Here is a 23,033-nt window from a genome sequence, read left to right on the forward strand (position 1 = left end):
TATGACTAATAAGTTCATCATCAAAACATTTGTCACTTAAAAAAAAAAAGATTCATTATTATGTCCAATCAGGTGCTATTACGTTAACTTCAAAACATATTTGCTGCCACTAGCTGTGTAAAAAAAATTAATTTTTGGCAGACAGTGTGTCTTTATTGGGTTTTTGATTTACAAGGATTATATTTATGTCAATGTGTTCTATTGTGAGGAATTAACCACGCCAAACTGGGGACACAAAGGAACAAAAACACACATCACTGCATTCAAAACTACAGCAATAAGTATATCAAATACATGAATACACATGTCCTGCAGTAAATTTCCACTTTCATCATGTCTTCAAAAACAACTCTACCTCAGACGGCGATCCATCACCGACCTTCAACACCTCCTCGATAATGTCGTAAAGCTGTCAAGTGTAAAGGCTCCGTGGTTCTTTCGCCGACTGCCCCCCTGACTGATAGAAAGTGAAAAGCCGGAGCTGCCGGGGTTATAATTCGTGACATTACCAGCAGGACTATAAAACCGGCTGCTCCTGGACATGCAGAGAAGGGGGGAACAAGTGCAGTCGCAGGGGCCTGCAGGGTGTTCGGACGTCTGATTTATTGATGTGACTCCGTCGTGAGGTGAAACGACACCATCATTTTTTATCAACAATGCCACCGGGTGGACATCGAAGAAGAGAGGATTTATAGCACGGTGCTGCACGAGGCATGCGGTGCAGTTAAATAGTTTGTTTACACCTTATAAAACATTGTATATACATTATGACTAGTGTTTTGGCAGAGCTATAGACTTGTTATAAGTCAGACACGTCAAACATCTTACCCTTACTTTTGCTACTTTGCTGCATATTGGCTGCATAAATGTATTGTGGCGGCCATGTTAGCTGATCGGACATCTTTAAAATCAAGTTACAAAGTGCTTGATAAACCAACCAAAGCGTGAGGTGAAATATGCTGAAATTCTCCTTAGAGTGCTTCTTAGAGTGCTCATCACTTCTTGTATTAGATCTGGGGGTTTTTTCAATTTGGAAATGATTGATTAGTTCAGCTCTAGGTCAGACAAATACTAGAGGGACTAAAGATTGGACTTGGATTCGACTGCTGTAACATCCTGACTTGCTAGATTGGAGTTAAAATAATGAATCATTTCTGAACAGCATTTCTGAACAGCCCTACTGAAAACAAGTCAAACTTCTTAAATTCATTCAAATTGTCCTGTATCAAGTAGTGTATTAGCTAATGAGAGAGCTCAATGGGCCTTGAAACTTGACAAAAAAACGCTAAAAACATTTCGCAAGTTGTGCTAAAACAGTCCACGCAATGAAAAGTCACTTATTTGAAGTCACAGTGTGTAATTTTTGCACTTTTCTGGCGGCCTCTAGTGGTAAAGTTGCAAACCGCGACCAACTGAGCATCCGACAGGGGACACTTTATGGTGCCGCCGCTAATTCAGTTTTCCCGCAGCGCCGGAAATTCAACGCGAATGCGACGAATTCTCGACCGTTTTCTGCACCTGCATTTAATGCTGCGTTCCATTGTACCTCGGGAAACGGCTCGCAACTCAGAGCCCCACCGTTCGCTCCTCGGAATGACATTAACTATCCAGGAAGTTTTGGGTACAGACCCCTCCAGCATACACGAGCTGTCCTGTACGCCGGCTCTCCGCGGGAGGCAGCGAGGCCATGGGCACGGAGCGACCCCCGCTGACTCGCAAATCAAAAAATGGAGTCGAGGTTCTGACGGGTTCTACCAGCCACCTGGACCCCTGCTTGTCTCTGCCTCTGTTGCTGCTTTCCCGTGGCTGTGTGAGAGGGCATGAATTATTAACCCGGCTAAAAGAAAAAGCTCTGCTTTGTCCAGGCCTCCTGTAGCCATGAATAATGGAAGAGCCCGTTCGACTACAGGCGTTTCGGTGAGTCAAACACTGGGCTGTGACGGATGGCTGAGGGCCCACAGTGCCCCGCCCACCAACCACCTACCATCCACCCCAGCTCCACCCCGCCCTGACACCTAAAACACTCGAGCAGATTACCTATAGTATATAAATCTCAAGTACTCTGGAGTGTTCAGGGCTTCCTTCCCAACCTCAGCACATCCCACTCGACGATTTGGCTTCCGGATGGAAATTTTTTTTGATTGACATTTGTTCGTTTCTCCTGCGTGTTTTGCTTCTCTTTGGCACTTGTGAAGCCACACCACGAGCCCGCGCAGACTTTTCAAAGGCAGAACCCGCTTCTCTCTCACCGTTAGAGCTAAAACCACGAGGATGAGGTGGACACGCGTGAGCTGGAGCTCTGCCCAGTCGCCAGCAACACGCTGTGTATTCCCCTTTGAGGCTCGAGTTTTCCAATTGGTACCAATGAAGTCACTGGTGTATAATCACACACTCTGGTTATCACAGATGTGATAATTGATTTTCCATTTGCAAAAATGTCATCCGTGAAGTGCATCCACATTTCATTTCTCACCTAGAAAATGGATTGTCATTGTGATAATGATGTTTCTATATTTATTTTTATCAATTTACATATTGTTTTGTATTCTCAACAGAAAGTTGACTGATGTTATCGTCTTATCTCTCCTCCTCTCTGTTCTCTCCCCCTCTTTCTGCCCACCTCTCCTCTCTCTCTCCCCTATTTCTCTCATCTCACCCCAACTGGACACGGCAGATGTTTCGCTCACAACTGAGTCCGGCTCGGCCAGAAATTTCTTCCTGTTATTCGGGATTTTATTTTCCTCCACGGTCTCTGTAATATTGTGACGTCTTGACCTTCCTATGTCAAGTGCCTTGAGATAATGTATGGTGTCATTTGGCGCTAAACAAATAAAATTGAACTGATTTGAAATCACCTTCAAGAGAATTACTCTAATATGAGGGTTTTTTACCATGTAAATCAGACATTTGTTAAATTGAACAGTAGGTCTATGAACCATATTCTTTACACCACAAAAACCCAAAACATTAGTTTTGTAGGTTCTGTTTTTAAGCACACCCTGATCTCAGCGTGTGATGGAAACTGTGTTAGCAATTCATGACTAGAGCACTGGTGTCATAGGAAAGTCATTAACCTAAAAAAAAATTCAATAATTACATATTTGCCTTAAAAATGTGTGTGTGAGTCTCTAACTACAAGTTTGACAAAAATATGTTACTATAAAAACACTGTAAATGTAACTGTAACTGTCCATAAAGTGACATGGCATGAACTGAAACAGGAACATATTTGTCTCAGGTCATCCCCAAAATCAAATCAAGTCTGACACACTTGACATTTATTCGTTTATTCTTCGTTTTTTTTTGTTTTTTTTAAACCTATACTTTGACTAAGCATGTCAATTTGATTTCCCTTGGCTGGGTATTATAAAAAAGTGAACTAAAATGCTGATTTATTCTCATTGTGTCAAAATCAATCGTACACAGATTTAACAATGCAGGCTTGAAAATGTCCAAAAGCACCTCAAACGTAAACTGAGACTTGTGTATTGAGTGAAGACTGATTATTACAGTAATGCACCGCTGCTGGATTCTATGTCCTAGTTTTGGTTCTGGGAGCCCGTTACCTCCAACACTTCACTCAATTACCTGATGGGATTTTAAACTGTTGACAACCTGCTCTACTCGGCTCCACCCAATTAGCAGCCGCGGTAAAACACGATAAATTGACTGTAGTCACTCCGTCACAACAAAATGCGAGATGTAGCTAAATAGATATCTGCACCTAACTCAGCCGATGTAAGTCAATTGCTTTCAGAAAAAAAAAGAACTGTCTCTCCCCTGTGAGTCATATTTTCCTCCTCTGGTGCCCCCCACCCTGCCTGTACTCTACTCCGGATCTGAAGTTGATCAAATTAAACCTTCTCCAGTGCTCTCTGCAGCTCTTGTTGCTTCAAACACTTGAATAGCACCCATTCATTAATCTAATGTCGTTTTCTTTCTCTTCTTTTTTTTGCAGTTCCTTCTTTTTGAAACTTGGCAATCTCTGAATTTAAGAATACCCACTGTCTGCCCACAAACACTGTTGTGAGTAAGTCAGTGGGTCGTAAGTTAAACCCACCTTGGTTGTCTTGACTTTGTTTCCTGTACTGCAGCTCCATCCTTTGAGATCTGGCAGCACTTTGCACTCTTCGCCGTCCATGCAGGGATGCATCTGGCACCACCATTTCTGTGCAACTATTGACGCTGTGAGGCAAATGAAAGGAGAGAGAGAAAAAAAGTTACCGGAGGCAAATTAACCTCATGCTGTTTGAAAGAGCATCACGGTTTTCTCCCCTGGTTGAAGCGCTTTCGGTTTCTATACACTTCTCCGTGATTGAGGGGAGTGTCTTTTGATCCATGGCTGACATCAGAGACCCGTCAGACCTATGCCGGTGTGTTTTCCAGGTCCGACTTACAGGACACGGGTCAATGTCAAGCTGGTGAGTGTTGTGAGCCAGAGGGATGGCGGTCAGCGCGAGATGGCTGGATGCTTGTATGTAGGAGGGGTAATAATAAAGCGTGCGGCAGGGGTTGGAGCATCAAGGTCTTAAGGTGCTCCGAGGAGGCCTACAGGGGGGGGACAGCTTCATCTCCAAAGCGCAAGAAGAATTGTGAAAATTGAGGAAGCCCCCGTCAGAACTCGGGATCGATTCACCTGTAACTAAGGCCACTTTTGACATGATATTAAATGACCCGGCCTTCTGTCTACTCCGCTGAGCACAAGGTCGGCTACAGCCTCAAAAGCAGATGAAGAATGAATGAACTGGGGGGCAGTTTGAGTTTAAAGATTTAAAGCCTTCCGGACACACAACAGACACTGTATTTTTTTCTCCCCTCTTCTTTCACATTGCAAACCTCTCATTCCTAAATTGCCACTGAAATGAGCACCGGAGGCTCGGTGGCAGGTGTGACAGTTTTGCAGCGCGCCGTGTTTCTACCTCAATCGGAAAAACATGGTCTGGAATCATTTGCACAACCGGATGCCTCGCATACCGTCTACACAAGACGGAGCCGCTCGCGTCGTCCCCGCCACCTGTCCAGGGAAGCAGGAGCACTTGACGGTCTGGGATCTCTCTTCGATCTTGTTCTTGTTGCAGCATCGGTGTGCAGCAATTACCTCACAGGTTCCCGCTTTCACATGAACTGCAAGCACAAAACACACATGCGGTGGTTAGGAGGCATGTGGACGGCACCTCCGCAGCAGTCACTCGACTGGAGACGACTATTTTTCTGCCACGGATACATTGTTTGTGAATATTTACGGCACCAGAATAGACCCAGATATAGTGTAAATGAACCACATGTTCATGGGAATAAGGGAACGTGCCACATGGTTCATCAGTGTGGGAGGGGGTGGTTATAGTTTTTGGATAATCGTGGCGTAATATATGGTACGGAGGAATAAGTTATGTCAGGCTTTGACTACACAGACAGTATTTGTTAGTCAGTTCAATTTATTGATGGTTTTAATTGTTTTCATGGGATTTATTGAAATGTTTACTGTACTAGACACACATTTTGAACACAATTCCTTGGGGAAGCATTTTGTACACAATCATGACCTTAAAGGAAATGTTACAGATTTAGGGAAACACTCTTATTTGCTTTCTTGTTACAGTAACACTGTAAAATCGGTATGCTAAATATGATAACATAGCCGGCTGCCTGTTAGCCTAGCTTAGCACAAGGGCTGGAAACAGAGAAATTGTCTTCAATATGTGCAGGTTTGAGGAGCCGGTTGCCAGATTTTAAGACCTTTGCAATTTCCCCTAGTCTTGAGTCTAGTGCTAAGCTAACTGGATGCTATCTTCTCCAATGATGATATCATCTGAATCTCGGTTGGGGGAAAAACGGATAAGCATGTGTATGTGTTTCCCAAAATGTCAAATTATTCCTTCAAACAAACCATATCGACCATTCAGTAAATACACACCTATGATCATACTTTCTTAAAAAAAGGTTTTAATATACAGGAGTCTGTAGCTGTTCATTAGCATACATTGATGAGAAATGAGGTGACACTGATGAAGAAAGATTCTTGTTTTTGAGATGTTCTCGAGAGCAGGTGGTAAAAGCTTTGACGCGGCGCCTCAAAAGGTCGAACAAGGTTTGCTCAGCAGCGTGCCTCCGTGTCTCCTTTGTTGCAAAGAAAGTCCTAGGAGGCCGTTAGGAGTAATTTCTCAGCTCAGTCTTGCTTCCAACAACCGAACACATTTCCTACTTGAAATCCAGGTCATTTCCCCAGGTGGAGGACCGCGGCTTTGAACCCCAGCGTAGCCCCCACCTGTCCATGTATCCTTCAGCAACACAGTTAAATCCACCGACCCTGCACCCCGACCAGAGGACGAACGTCTCTGTTGGGATACAGCTGATGAACTTACATAACGTTAAAGAACACATACCTCACTACTGTACATCAAAAAACTGCTCATTCGCATTAACGGACATCACAATATCAATTACAAGGGCAGTTTACACGACTTTAACCGCAGGCGTTAAGTTGGACCAAACATCAATACTGCTCTCCATCTTGTATTCATTACTTTCTGCATAGAAGCGTCACCATTCTGAGCACGTTTGTGTATTTACACACCTACCAATCAGGATCGGAGGGGGTGGTGAGAATGTATAATTTTTTTATTTTTTTAAAAGCAGTGGGTAAAGTTTTGACATTCCTTTCAGATAAGCCTTAATTATGCCTGCAAAGATTTTCAATTTGGAACTTGACTTGAAAATAGATTGCAGCGGGCTTCTACCTCCCCATTAGCCGGCAATCCAGAAATCTCATCTACAACATTAAAAACATTTTGCCTCCAATCAATAAGGTGCTATTCACATTCCCACAAAAGGCCAAGACAACAATTGCCGATCAGAGAAACCTACTGATGCAAAAACAGGTCAGGCTCCGTGCCCTTGATGTGATTATCTTTAAGCCACCAGCACGCCCCCCCCCCCCCCCCCCCGGGTCAAAGTTAATTTCAAAAGTTGGAACAGCTTTGATAGAATATTCAAAGTTTGTTCAAGAGATAGATGTGCGTGGACAATAGGTAATCACAAGAGGTGAGACGGGCAAAGTCAATCATTCTAGATCACCTGATTATAATGGAAAACAAATCACATGGGTCAGGGACTAGAAAGTGCTCACTAATTATAACAGGCCACCATTAAAAAACCAAGATTGTCTGCAGGACAATGATATAAAATTGTGTCTAGAACTCCTATTACTATATTTGAATGAGCTGTCGAAAGTGTCAAGGGACAGATGTCACACACAAAGGCTTTAAAACCTTCCTCTGTCCACTTGTCCTGCACAATGATGTGCGCCATCGGTTGTAGTTCAGCCGCGTGCACGCGCTTCTCTGCCGCGGTGTGAAAGCGAGGGAAGGGAGCCTCGGCGCGACAATGCGGCTGGGACCCTCGACTCATTAAGGTGCAGGAAGCGGCTGGTCGAGGCCGAACCGCGTGGAGAGAAGTGCTGATTAAAACGGGAGCCGCTGGCCAAGGTCGCTGACTCTGAGGCCGGACCCAGAACCAACGCGCGGCGTGGACGGGACGAGAGGTCAGAGACCGGGGCGCGGCGGTCGGCCTGAGCGGGTAACGATCCATGTGAGAAGAAACAACCGTGAACTGTCTGACTGTTACAATACACTGGCTGAAAGAGAGAATAATAAAAAAAGTTATAACAATAAAAATAACTCTTTTGCCTTCCTTAAGGCTTGAGAGGAAAACAACGCACGCATGTAATCCAGCACAATTCTGTTTGACTGATATCAGCCTCACTGCTGCATGTTCTCTCACCTGTCAAAACTCAGGGTGACTTTTATCATCTCATATCAGTTAGCGAGGATCGTGATCAGTTACCCAAAATATGTCTTCAAAATAAGAGGCGCAACTTAGTTGATGTAAATGTGAATAGTTCCTAATATGTATTAGATGATACTAAATGTAACTCTTCTTCTCTGCTGTTGTTTCTATAATCAACTATGAAGTTTGACCCTAAACATTTTAGAGGTCATGAACAGGTATCAAAAGGGTTGATTCATGCATGTAGGCATCTACAACAACTGGGCCCACGACACCCGCGGGTGAAGAACATGTGGTATGACTGAAAGCTACAGAATAGCAGCTAAATGGCCCTTGTGGTGAAATTCCTCAGGTTCCAAAACAGTTTCTCCTCCCTCTTTAATATGTAAGATTAACTACTATAAATTTTGTTTCCTTTCCTTTTTTCTTGATGACGCTGTGTTTGGAAAGAGGTCATGTTAAAAAAAATAAGCTAGGACAAGTCAAATTAAAGATACTGAATAACTATGTGTTTGTAGGACCTTTTTTTGACGAACAGATAACATTTTTGATGATTCAATATTCACATCAGCACGGCAGCTCTGGGCAGGTAACGGGTCAAGGTGTTGCACAAGGACACTTCATCATCACACTGCCCCCTTGTGCTCGTAAAATGGTCTCTCTAACCACCGGGGCCACCCTGTCACCCTGTCCCCTAGACAGAGCTGTGCTTTATATGGTGCCAATGGGAGCAAATAGGTGTAAGGGCTGTGAAGTGTAGCACACACGTGTAGGAGGCACACACAGGTGAGTGTGTGTGTGTGTGTGTGTGTGTGTGTGTGTGCGTGTGTGCGTGTGTGCGGGCGTGTGCGTGGCTCACATCACCTGTGATCAATACATTTCCATTAAAGCACTTAAGGACTGCGATCAGTTAGGAGGGAGGCCGATGTGAGAGACAAAGAAAGGTGAAAGGACAGAGACCACTAACGAGAACTGGCGCGAGGCCCGAAACCTTCGGCCGATCGATACCACTCTGACGCGGAGCACTCACAATCTTATTCATTGATAAATGCCAATGTGAAGCCAGAACATGCACAGGTCTGAATAGAAATAAGGCGGGTAACTACCGTGTTCTACCCTTCTCTGAATGCGCCGGGACATGACATACTTATATCATTTTTCATTTTGTCATTACAGCATTTGTGAAATGTTTTTTTGCGATCAGAAAGGTTGTCAGGTTGTCTTCTGGCATTAAGTTACTGGGTGATAAAACTGTGACATGTTTCCATTTTTATTTAGTGTACCAATTGCATATTCTCTTTGTGTAATGACCATCTATTGGCATTAGCTTCAGCTACTGTATATTGTATTAGCAAACAGGAGCATGGACAAATCATAATTCCCATGTTTTATGACAAATTTGAGGGGGAAAAAAGTTTCTTCAACAATTTTAGTTAACTTCCCATGTGAAGCCCCGACACTTGTAAAGTTGTTCGAGACAAAAAGCAAACAGGCGAGTGTCACTGACCAAATACAGAATTTTGCTGGATAAGAAAAAAAAGACATTTTTTTACTTGAACTTGCACAACTGGATTTTCAGTTTTGTTCCAGATTCATAGCAATTCAGGATTTTCTATCCTTGCCCTGTACACCATGACACTGTTCATATTAGTTGGTATTGGCTTTTACCAAGTTATATTCATTACAAATTATTTTAATGTGCTGCTTTTAAAAAAAAGTGAAACTTGCACATAAATACAAACTAGAAAAAGGACACAAGGGAGCCAGAGTGCTTAAAACGATTAATAATCCGAGTACTACAACACTGTATGAATCACGATATAGTCAGATACATGGCCCTTGTATAGGAAGTGTGACACTTGATAAGACCAATCTAAACTCCGCATAAAATCATCTTTCTGACCGGCAGTCAGTTGGACCATTTATAGGACTGCTGTGTGTATCCAGCACTGTAAATTACACTGCGCAGTGGCTGCTGGTGAATGGTGTGGAACGTCTACAAGCAGCAAAAATATAAACCTGTCATTACTTTTACGGGTGTAGAGGGGCATTTTATAAATAAGAGTGTGCAATGTGTGAGTCTTCTGACACGCACGCACACACAAAGAGAAAGAGTTGACGGATGCTCTCTCCTTCCTTTCAGTTGGTTTATTTTTACCTGTCACGTTGCCCACCGCGCTCTCTTTGACTCCACACCAGCTTTGTCACGCAGGACGTTTGCTAATGTGGTGACAAAAAGGCAGGCAGGCAGGCGGGGAAAAGAAAGAGAAACAATTTCCCTTGAGTTCATTTATGAAATGTCTTCATGTGGTGGTGACATTACATCACAGATGCACACATTACACCTGGAGAGACCGAGAGACAATTTACCGTGGCTACTAACGTTATATTTAATGTGCTTTACAATTTTATTTGTTTAGCCAAATTTACATTTATTTCCGTTTGTGGCACCCACATTTTATTATGTTCTAAAACTGTTACATAACGATGCAAGGAATGTCCCGATTGCTGATTTTGTTAGAAAGTGAGATATTGTTTTGTATTTCAGAAGCAAATCTGCTTCTGAAATACAAAACAATATAGACTGACTATAGATCCGAGGTCAGTCGGACGCTGAATGTTATTCGTCAATGTACATAGAGGGTTGTGAAGGACACAACCCGCCAGATTCATTTAGATAGGACACATTTGCATTACAAGTAAGGCGTGATTTATTCGCTCACTCCAAAACTCAGGTCCTCGCTCAAAGAGCCCTTTTCGGAAAAAAAAAAATCCCACTGGAGACTAAACCTCATGGGGCTGCTCCCTTACACTCTACTCTGTACTTCAACGTGTTGCCAGTCTGTAGGTCAAGTGCTCTCTTGTTCTCCTCATCACAGAACCAATCATATACAGGTTCAGAAACGAAGCCACTCGTCGGTTTCAGCCTCTGCGGCAGTCGAGCGATTGATCTAATATTCAGGGAACAACACGCCGTTCCGACTGTCAGCCGCATGACTGACTGTACACGAGCCTCGCCTGGCCAGTCGAGCGCGAGGTACAGTAATAGAAGCACAACAGGGGTTCGGGATTAGAAATATGCCGTGTGTCAAGTTTGATTCACAGGATGTTTCTGTTGTGCTGGAAAAATAAGAGGCAATACTGTCAAACGCAAACATCCCATTTTTGCAGTTATTATCTATAGCACGAGCCCAACTTGCTCACGTCCATATACGTCATTAATGACCTGCCTCATTTCATGCAAGATGGTTTAAGTGCAGTGGTGAATGTCACTGGACAGGTATAGCTTTCTCTTTGTTCTCTGTCCATGTAAGGATCCGGTTATACCTTATACGTTGCAAGTTATATCTGTGTGAACCCACGGAGTGCTATATAAACTCTGCCCTTTCTTGTCTGTGTCGATTTGTTCTCGAATGCACGCTGAGAACAAAGATTGACTCAACGGCGCTGTATTAAAGTGGCACCAACTGGGAATCATCGCCACTGGTGTCCGAGATCTGTCATCGAGGTAAAATTGTGAGGGAATCCCTGCGATGGAGTAGTTTTTCTTTTGGTAAGCCTCTCCCACACCACTGACAGAGTTCCTTTCTTGTTATGAAAAAATGACTGATGGCTCAAAAGGAGACTAAATGTTTGGTGCCATGAAGACAATGGCGAACTGAAAAACTGTTAGCTGAAAGCACAAGATAGACCAAACTGAAAAAATACATACATAACACACGTTGAAGTTGACATCCATAACTTCACAAATGCCAGAGCGATTAGTGTTGTATTTTTAGCAAACCTTTGTTGCTGGTAATGCGGCGACATCTTAATGAGATATTGCAAATCATTACTGTGCATGGGTGATAAAGTTAGATGGCAGCAGGTACGACCTTTAAAAACCCAATTTTGAAAGTTGGAGTGTGCGTCTCCAACAAGTCAAATGTGCTGTTTCACCACACAGGTGATATTAGAGCCTGGGAGATATATTTGAAGCTTGAAAATAGCTCATCACTTACCTATCTATCTATCTATCCATATCTATACATCTATCCATTTATCTATCTACTGTATCTATCTATCTATCTATCCATCTATCTATATCTATCCATCTATCTATCCATCTATCTATCTACTGTATCTACCTATCTACTGCATCTATGTACTGTATCTATCTATCTATCTATCTATCTATCTATCTATATCTATCCATCTATCTATCCATGTATCTATCTACTGCATATATGTACTGTATCTATCTATCTATCCATCTATCTATCTACTGTATATATCTATCAATCCATCTATCTACTGTATCCATCTATCTATCTATCTATATATCCATCCATCCGTCTATCTATCTGTCTATCTACTTTATCTATCTATCTCTCTCTCTCTCTCTCTCTCTCTCTATATATATATATCCATCCATCCATCCATCCATCTATCTATCAAATCAAATCCATCTACTGTATCTATCTATCTATCTATCTATCTATCTATATATTTACTTTATCTATCTATCTATCTATCTATTTGCTGTATATATCTATCTATCTATCTAGCTATCTATCTATCTGTCTGTATGTCATCTAATAACTAACAATTGATAGTCGATTCAAGGAATTTTTATGGAGAGAAAAGGTCAAAATTTTCAGATTTTAGTTTCTTAAATGTGATTATTTTCTGTGACAGTAAACCCGATTGACATTATTCACCATTTCATGACATTTTTATGGACCAAACGACTAATGGATTAATCGATAAAATAATCAACAGATTAATCGATTACCAATATTATTGTTAGTTGAAGGCGTGGAGTGTAAAACTGAAGTGTGAAAACGAAAGGTTGACTTGGCTGGAAGCACTTGGCTGGAGTCTTACCATCAGCGTGAGGCGAAGATTAAACAAACAAGACACGGCCTGTCAATTAGTGAGGTGCCGAGGCGATTCAAGAGGAGCTGACGGGCACATTCTGTCACATTTGGACAGAGCCGGGTGGTTTCCCTTCCCTGTTTCCAGTCTGTTTGCTAAACTCAGCAAAACTGGCAGCTGGCTGCGTCTTTACGTTCGACTTCTAGATACCAGAGTGGCATTTATCGTTTTTACCATTGAAACTATTTGCAAAAAATGATACAAATACACAGCATGTTAGCCAAAGTGTTTATATTATTTGTATTAGGAAAAATACACCTAAAAAAAAAAAGGTGACCTAATGGACCACGTGTCGCTGAACAGGCCTTGCACAACACCAGGAGGACCCCGAGACCGAGGCAGCTTAATGGAACTCAGCTGTCATTTATTACATTGTCTACGCCTGCGCTTATCCGACCGTGGCGTGTCAGAATATCTGCTGTGAAAAAGGTTTATATATTTCTTTTTTCGTTTTTGTTTTTGAAAGGCCCAGGTCTCCTGATTCTATCTGTGCAACACATTTTTTGCTTCCTCCATATCACTGAAACAGCTGTTGACACGGAATCAGTTCAGACTGGAGGCGAGAGCTCCAAAGGTTTTTTTCCACTCTGAAGGTCCAAGAACAGGCCTCTCATTCCCTTTCCTTTTCGCCGAACACATAAATAAATAAATAAATAAATAAGTACATGAGACAAAAAAAACAACAACCTTACATTTCCACAATGTTTGTGCCTCTGTAGCTTTGGTTCAGTGTCTCGTATGCCCGTTTCTTACCACTCCTTCCAAAAGCAGACCTGGGCAAATGAATGTATTATTATTTTGGGGCACTGGTACATCATCTGGCAGCAGGTTTATAACGCACTGTTGTGTGGAGGCTGGCGGTCTAGCGGTTAAGATGCAAACATTATATTCACTCTGTCGGCTGTTCGAAACGTTTGTGGCATGTCATAACCCTTTATCTCTCGCCATCGCTCTCTTCCCATTGCCTGTGTGTATCTCTGCTGTCGCTATCGAATAAAGACGTGCTCCATCCGTTAGCTATGACTGCACACCCTATGAGGGTCATGGGTCAAATCAAATAAGAAAGTTTCTAAATTAAAAGTAAAATAAAATTGGACAATGTCATTAATCGAGTCTCAATTATTATAATCATTGTCAAATATCACAATATCAGTAATTAGAGCTGCAAAAGTTAATCGATTAATCGATTAGTAATCGACAACTAAATTAATTGTCAACTATTTTGATAATCGACTAATCGCTTCAAGTAGTTTTTGTGAAAGAAAAAGTCAAAATTCTCTGATTTCAGCTTCTTAAATGCAAATATTTTCTGGTTTCTTTGCTCCTCTATGACAGTGAACGGAATTTCTTCGGTGTCTGGACAAATCAAAACATCGTTTTGGGGTTTGAGGAAACATGATCGATACTTTTTAACCATTTTATGACTTTTTTGGACCAAAGAATTAATTGATTAATCAAGAAAATTATTGATAGATTAATCGATTTTGAAAATAATCATTAGTTGCAGCCCTATCAGTAATGCTCTGGATAATATCACAGCAAAACGTTGTCAATATTCTGAATTATTTTGTCCTCAGCTGGCCCACAATTCTGAAAATGTCCTTGCCAGAATAGTTACGATGTGCTGTGATGTCACTTGCCAACAGTATAACAGCTTACAGTACCATGCTCATTACACATTATTACAGTACAATAGGACACATCTACATAAGCATAAAAACGTCTTTACAGCTTTAGTGTATAGCCAGAAGAAACAAATCAATAGTGAGTGCTCCATAATATCTCAGGTAATAGTAGTAGAGTATAACAAGAGGTAAGAAGGAGATTAAGATATAGATAAAAAAGTTTTCCCCAAGGTGCTTAAAAAGACCAGACAAAGTCTTAAAAGTCAATGACCTGTTACATAACTTCAGCCACGGAAATATCCGGACATGGCGGCTCCATGGTCGACATGATGCTGAAGAACAGAGGGATCAATGAGTCACAGATTACGGTTATACAACGATGCAGCTGTGGACGTGCACGTCCTCGCTCCCGCTCCGGGAGCCTTGATTGAACATAATTATAGAAGCACATTACAGCTCAAATGTTTTAATAACCCGGACGCTGACGACTACCAGTCACTTACAGGAGGAGGGCGGGGAGTGCAGAGATCAAACAAGCAGAAACACTCGACGCGCGGGCCGATCACGCCGGGGTTCGAATTGAGTTGCCTAAAGATGTTCAGTCGAATTAACGTCAAATCAAATGTTACTTCTCCACCGCTTTGTTTGACGGGAGCAGGCGCGTCGGCCCGACGGGAAACCAACTTCTTTATCCACTGAGGCATGAAGCAACAAGTCGGGCCTCTGTCGGCTCTCACAGAGACAGAGAGCAAACTACACAGTGTGTGTGTGTGTGTGTGTGTGTGTGTGTGTGTGTGTGCGTGCGTGCGTGCGTGTTGCCCTTTTTCCCCGTTTCAGTCTGAGCTCGTGCACCAGTCGTGCTGCCAGTCGGCCTTTTTCAGTCATGAAATGCAGATGCAGATCAAAACAGTGGAAACAGAGTCCCGTCCTGGCCACAGGCCCAGACTGCAGGAAGAGCAACATCCATAAAAACAGAGGTTTTTCAGGCCCTTCAATGGAGACACCCGATGAATTAGTAACGATTCCAATTTCTCCGGATACCGAAAAACCCATTTTGACGACTCGGAAAGCCTCCGCAAAAACCAACTGCAGCACACTTTTTTTTTCCAGGTGGAACATGAGCACGTGACTTTAAAGATCACAGCAGCCAACTTTCACGCAGACACAACACTCATTCAAAGGAAATGTGAGTGGGGTATTCAAAAGAGATTCTGGTGCAAAACAATTCAAATGGCCACATAAAAGAAGATAAAAACATCTTTTAATGTGGCAGCACACACACACACACACACACACACACACACACACACACACACACCGGAGACACAGGGAGCTATTGGTTTATGAAACATTCATTACTTTTCCTGGTGAGAAACATGAAGAGAAGTCTCACGGGAGCGGCGTTTAATTGGATTACCGTATTCAGAAAAGCCTGACTCATTTCAACTCCAGCTGTAAACCTGCTGAGCTGACAATCAGGACGCAGCAAGACCCCAGAAATAATCCTTTGTCTGAGAGAGACAGAAGCAGACAGAAGTTAACTCTAAAGGGGAATTTGTATTCATCAACCTGGGTGTTGCCCTAAAATCCTGCAATCTCAATCATTACTCTCGAATCTTGCAAAAAAAAAGAATTGACACTAACAAAAGAAAGCTCTGATAATCAATATTTACACACAACAACAATGAGGGAAGTTACAGTGTGTGATGTGACAGGAGACGCTGGTATTCTGACGAGCCCTCGGAGGATTCTCATCCTGCTCTACGGAGTGAGTAACTTTTCATGTTTACATTTTGGGATTCACCCGTGCATCTTTAATCAGTGTTGATTCCAGGTGCAGCAGGCAGCTTAGCCTGGGACAAGTTTAGCGACTAGGGAGTCACGTATTTCCCTCAGGAGTTGGCGGAGACCAAAACAGAACTAAAAAGAGTCCAACTGCATCTACGTTAGAGCTGCAACAGTTAATCCATTAATCGCCTTGTCATCGATTATTAAATTAATTGCCAACCATTTTGATAATCGATTAATGGGTTCAAGTAGTTTTTAAGGAAATTCTCTGATTTCAGCTTCTTCAATGTAAATATTTTCTGATTTCTTTGCTCCTCTATGACAATAAACTGAATATCTTTGGTTTGTGGACAAAACACAACATCATCTTGGGGTTTTGGGAAACACGATCAACATATTTCACAATTTTTTAGGTTAATCGATTATGAAAATAATCGTTAGCTGACGCCGGAATCTACTTTTGTCAATTGGACAGTATGAAACTTAAACCTCAACCATACATGCGGCGGAGAGACTAATCATTTTTGATCATTTGCATTATTTGTAACAGCATATACAAAAATATAACAAAAATAATGCTGCCCTGCCAGATCAGAAGGATCATTTTGGAATGACAAAGAGTATATTCACCGTGGATTTGTTGTTTGGACAGCTGAAGGAGACTTGTGATTTATATCAGTATTGTTCTTTACCTGGTCCCTGTTTACTCAAATGTATACGAGAGTCGCTTGGAGCAAAAGACGTGTTGGGTAAAACATATGATAATGGAATTTGCCGCTAAGGGAGTTTTTGCAGTTTTACATTCAGTGGTTTCAGTACTGAGCAAGAATCCAAGCCAACCAGAACCATTGAGATTATACAACATCGGAGCAGCACCGGGGAGACTATGAATCACCGAACTGCTATCTCATCGGTCTTTACCCTCTTAGGCGCGGGTCCAAGGAGAAAGAGTAGAATTTTCCTTCCTTGTTTTTAATCTCTCACTCACTGCGTACGGGCTTCACGGACAGGGAATACAGAAACAGACGAGCGGGCTCTCGCGGTCCCAGAGTGTACACTCAAGTGGTTTAGATGAAGTTCCAGTCAGCGCCATTCATCTGGCTGCCAGCACGTTAGAGCCCACCACTGACTGACCAATTGGAGTCCCTCAAGGAATCATACAGCCTTATTAAATCCAGGGACAGCGGCAGCAGCGGCGGCGGCGGCGGCAGAGGGGCAGAACAAGACATGCACCGACCCAAAGCCCCCCTGCAAAGGAAAGTGATGTCCTTGACACGATTACTCATTCTGAAGACAGTCGCCAAAAAATGTAATAAGATACTGTGTGTTCAGACACATCGTACAACCATTATAGTCCTTTTTCTCATTTTGTCACGTCATGTCAGTCTGACTTTAAGAGTGTACATGTATATTTAATCAGCTCAAGATCCAACTCATTTTCATTTTCTACCCTTTGTTCGTCTCAAGATCTATGTGGCGATATCCCAGGGTTTTTATATCTATCGCTATGTTGACATTCAGACCTGATACCCACCATGAAGGAAAAAAGGGCAGCAACTTAAGGCTGCAAACATTCATTTACCATCAAATTCGTGGACCGCCATCCACATCAGCTCGGCTTGTTTGTTCGTTTGTGGGTGTGACGTGATTTGCCAAACAAACTGTCAAATTCTGGTTCACCACTCAGATTTGACTCTTGCACTTTTCTCTCATTTGTGCAATATGCTTGTCATCTCATTGAGAGTTATATGTTTTATCCAGTCATGTCATGACTATTTTAATAATAACAATAAACCATATATGTATTTATTGCCGTGGCACATATGAGGACAATTCATTTAGAGTTGCTGTATTATACAGCATGAGTCTTTTCTGTGTGTACCTAAAGAATTGGGGAATTTTCTATTTTTTATAAAGTGAGGGAAGATTCATTTAATCTCTGAGTGTCCTAGCAACCATTTTCCTTTGAACTTTTTCTTTTTACTGAGATCAACTAAAAACTGTGTATGACATGGATTTAATTTAATGACTGGAGTAATATGTGGTTAATAAAATCCCTGGCAAATGTAAATGAATATTTGAAACAATTTAAAGACTGTAACAACAGCTAAGCCATTCTGTCATTTTTACATAGCCATTTAAAAAACTAAAACATACATCTACCAAAAAACAACAACGTTAAATGACTCATGGTGTACCGTTGCCCTAACAGCACCGGTGCATACACGACTTGTTCCACCTGCTAGGAATCATATGTCATGCTTGGGTGGGGATAAACAATAGCACCGTGGAGTGCTGTTTGAGGAAGCAGGTCACGGGGTTTTGTTTCTGTCTTGCTCGTATCTCTCGTCACGCTCGCAAGAACATACACGAGCAAAACAAATTCCTGACAGTGGTTTGTTACACCTCTCAGAGAAACACAACGTGCATTTTGTGGAAGAAAGAAAGTATTCTACACATGAAGTGTTAGGAAAAGGTCATGATTTTGGGAAAAAAAATAAAATCAATGGGTTCCATCTCCTGCTTCCAGATACAATATTTAACTGAAGTCAAAGTCTTTCCAAAGCCTCATCCCAGCGCTTTGAGTTGCCATGACGTAACTGGGGAAAAAAACTGGAGCCAATCCCAGCTAACATTGGGCGAAAGGCGGGGTACACCCTGGACAGGTCACCAGCCTATCGCAGGGCCACATACAGAGACGGACACACCTACGGTCAATTTAGAGTCTTCAATTTACCTAATCCCATTCTGCACGTCTTTGGACTGTGGGAGGAAGCCGGAGAAGACGTAGAGAACCCACGCATACGCGGGGAGAACATGCAAACTCCACACAGAAAGGCCCTGGTTGGTTTGACCCGGGACTCGAACGCAGAACCTTCTCGCTGTGAGGCGAAAGTGCTAACCACTACGCCAGCGTGCAGCCCCTCAACCGTACTCTCCGAGGTTGTGTATCAACTGTACGTGGGGGCTGCAAAAAACTCAAACGAAGCTCAGAGGTTCTCACATCTATGAATTAGACTTGTCGTCTTTGAAGTAAGTTTTGGTGTTTCACTTGTTTAACAATAATGTATATAACATTAGAGCATGCCTGAGAGTGGAATAACTCTGCATGTCCTGCTCCACAGAGGCAGGCAAAAGAGGAACCCGAGATCCCCCCTGCTCCCGTCTCTGGTTTCTCATCTGGCATGCACACATGGGGGTTATCTGTCAAGCGGTTGTCATGTCTGCTCTAAAAGGCTGACATCTCTGCACACCAACTGGGTTCCCCGTGTTTTTCATCTTGGGCCGATTCCACAGACGCCCTTCAGAGCTGACTGACAGGCACGGTGTCGCGAAACAAGAGGATTGGTTCAACTAAAAGTGGATGGGGGGGGGGGGGGGTCCCCCAGCTAAACTGCACGCTGCCGCAACGGCGACAGAGCCACAATGTTCTGAGCCGCGGACGGATCCATCTTCATTGGGGGGGCAGACTGTGTTAAAAGTAGAGCAAGAAGCAAGAGAGTCTGAAAAATATGAAGGACGCCTCCATTAAAGTTAATCATAGCTGAGGATCAGAGACCCTTCTCCACTAAATCAAACTGTCATGTAATTACATTAACAATGCTGCTAACTGAGAGGTGTATTTAACCAGTTGCTCCAAATCAAACCTCGCCCGAGAAAACAATATTATCTCATTAGTGGCGAGGCAGCCGCCGGCACTGATCCCCCATTGAATCGCGGGCCGCCTGAGGACGCCATTACAGGAGCATCTGACCTGTCCACCCACTGACAGCTCAATATATGTTCCTCTTTTTAATAGACCATCCGGCTGAAAAATATGTCGACAAACCTTTTAAAAAAGCCATTTCGCTGGAACTCCAATGGTTCCACCCATTACATTTTATGCTCCAGTCCATTCACATAAAGTTGATGCTGAGCCCCGGCTGCTGTTTTTATGGTCCGATATGGACACTCGGCGCTGCACTTTATTCGCTGGGAAGATGTGAGCCAGAAGGCGAAAGAAGTCATGGAGCGCAGCCGGAAGACGGAGGCAAGCAATTGATAGACTGCATTTCAGAAGCTTATATTTCACTTGATTCAGTCAGTATCGAGCCTCTAGTGAATAACTATCAGGCCAGAGTGTAGCATTACTTTAAAAGAAAAGAGGAAGCCATACCCAAGGCTGAGCGGCAGACGAGTTCCCCCCCCCCCCCCCCCCCCCCCCCCGCCTCCCTCCCCAACATCGCCCGACTACAGATGAGCACTCATAAATGTCTGTTAGGATTTAAATTATCAAACCGCATGGAAAAAGGGGTTCCAGGGGACAGCTGCTAAGGCAAATGTGTTCAATTTACGATCGGGGGCCACAAATCTGTAACAGTAAGTGCAGGGAATTAGCGTTTAGAGAGGACACTGAACTTTACTGACACGTTCGGAGACATCTTGAAATGATAATATCCGCCAGTTTGGAGACAGTTGTCGAGCTGTCGGAAAGCCCTCAGCGGCGTTAACGGCAGCAGAGCTGCGACAACCGTCTCCCAGAAGTAGAAAAGAGAGAAGAGAGGAATTTGACTCGATCACGACTCACTGACAAATATGGCACAGGTCTCGGAGCAAGCTGCGGAATATTGTTCTTTTCATTCGAATTTATATACCCTAAAAGATAAAATACATATGAAGAAGAAGCTGACAGACGGCCGCGCCTTTGTGTTTGGAGTTTCGCATGTTCCCCCCCCCGGGTACCTCGGCCTGTACAACAGGTTAATTGGTGACTCTCAATTGCCCGTAGGTGTGAATGTGAGTGCGAGTGGTTGTTTGATGTCGCCCAATGTCAGATTGGATTGGCTTCAGCGACCCTCGAAAGATAATCGGTATAGATGATGGATGGACGGATGGATGGATGAGGGGGCTATGATTGGCGTTTTTGTAATAACAGTGGATCAAAGGAATTCGTGCAATGTCAAAGAGGTTGCCAGTAGCGACAAAGAACGACGGAACACTACAGCATCATGTAGATCATTGTTTTGGGTTTTTGGGTCTGCAGCTCGCGGCTTTGGTTCACCGACGCTGATCTGCAGGAAGCTATTTCCAGCAAAGAATCTCTAAAAACCCCCCCTTGTGCACGGCTCAGCACCAAAGAGCAAAAATAATCTAGCAGCCAAAGGGCCCGATGTTTCCCTCAGGAGTTAGTGGAGAACAGAAAATAGATAAAAGTACAGTGAATGTAGGACTTGTTTTCAAAGGGCATGATTCCTAATTATCACTAATATTTCTCCATATCTGTTGGATGTTTTAATAGCTGTGTTTGCGTAATCGAATGAGAGGGTGATAATGATGTGAGTGTCACAGCACTGTCCCGAGATGACCCCAAAAAATTAATTATCGCGTGGGATTTCAGAAAAATATGAACTCATATATTTGTGTGCTTTATCGACTCAACCTGACTTGACTACAGGCACCATAAGAAACTTTGTGAGTTTATCCACACTCTTCACGTTCTGAGGACTGATTTGTGATTGATCGACCACAGGTTCACCTTTTGGAGCTAAGAGCTGACGGAAGAAAATTTTTTCTGTGCATTTCAAGGTTTTATGTATGCTCACAAACTTTATGCTGTGGGTTTTTTTTGTTGTTGCTTGAATTCACTATGAACTGAGTAGGAGGTCATTGCTCCTTGAAGTCTACAATCCGCCCACAGAACATGAACCGTCCGGACATCAGGTTGTAAATATCAAATGTGTTTTTGATAAGACAGGAGCAGTACAGATCACGTCTGTGAGTTAAGACCGAATCAATCTAACAGACTAACTGCTAAGGCGACCAGTTTACATCCAATTCCTCTTTGAGGACATGATGGTTATAACTAAGAAAGCATGTCCATATTCTGAGACAAACAAAAAAAACGTTAATATTACAGAGTAGAGGAAAAATCTGGACGCTTGAATTCAAAATAAGCACGATGTCGGAAAGAGAATATACATTGATGTTACTGACGGTCGAGTCATTTAAGAGAGAGAGCATTAATTGCATGTATTTTTTAAGAAAATGTGTACATGTACAATATAAAAAAACAAATCAGAGCTATTTTTTTTAGCACCTGTCTTCTACAACGTCCTGTATAATACACATATGTCAGTTGTTTAAGTTTCTCCTGCAGAAGGCACCGTGTGCCAAACCATGAACTCGTGTGATTAAAAACTGTGCCAGAGTTATGAGTGCGAAGCTTCCCACCATCAAACGTTCGACATCACAGCAACGACGCCAGCGCGCGAGAAAAGATGTGTTTGAAAGCCGAACATCATACCTCTTTACGATACATTAACTACAATACGTTATTCATTTCAGAGCTAATGATCGTAACTCGAGCGGCTTCTCACACATCACAGTCTGCGGCGCAGCGGATCACCATTGAATGAATCACCTTTAAAATTCGACACATTAAAACTTTAACAGAGCGCAGGGAAAAAAACAAAACCCCTGTGATTAAAAAAAGTAACTGTACCTCCTCTTGCTGAGCTTCAACCAAGCATAGACCATTAACAGCAATACAATTGACTAACTTTAAAGGAGGTTGCACTAATTGCCGGGTAAGGGCAGGCTTTCAGTTTGTAAGACCCAATTACCGCCGTGCTGTTAGCACTTCTCCACTAATTGCGCTCATCAGCTCAAATCATTATCGCCAGGCTCTCCTCCGAATTCTATCAAAATCCGGGGGAAAAAAATTCCTCATTTCTTTGGGTTTCAGAATAGCTAGAGGTAAGTCATAATGCGGCGAGGGATAATGGGTTTACACGCGGCCAGTAATTGGAGAGGGAATGGAGATAGACGACGGCCGGCGTATCTGATTCCGACACAGTTCTGGGGCCTATCTGCCGCAACGCAACGCAGAGGAGCGAGGTCTTTTTTTACTCTGAGCTATTGTCCCAGTCGGTGTTTCCG

The 23,033-nt window shown here is 42.8% G+C and overlaps 1 protein-coding gene across 1 annotated transcript in view; it reads right to left on the bottom strand.

Moving 5' to 3' along the window:
* The window catches only part of tafa3a (TAFA chemokine like family member 3a), an 87,312-nt gene that overhangs the window by 5,875 nt on the left and 58,404 nt on the right, over positions 1-23,033 (bottom strand). The window contains exons 3-4 of the mRNA XM_035632897.2: positions 4,975-5,124; positions 4,061-4,185 (exon numbers count right to left, since the gene is read on the bottom strand). Coding sequence (XP_035488790.1) covers positions 4,061-4,185; positions 4,975-5,124 — 275 coding nt within the window. The remainder of the gene's footprint in view (positions 1-4,060; positions 4,186-4,974; positions 5,125-23,033) is intronic.

The sequence above is a fragment of the Scophthalmus maximus genome, chromosome 6, assembly GCF_022379125.1.
Source record: "Scophthalmus maximus strain ysfricsl-2021 chromosome 6, ASM2237912v1, whole genome shotgun sequence".
Taxonomy (NCBI): Eukaryota; Metazoa; Chordata; class Actinopteri; order Pleuronectiformes; family Scophthalmidae; genus Scophthalmus; species Scophthalmus maximus.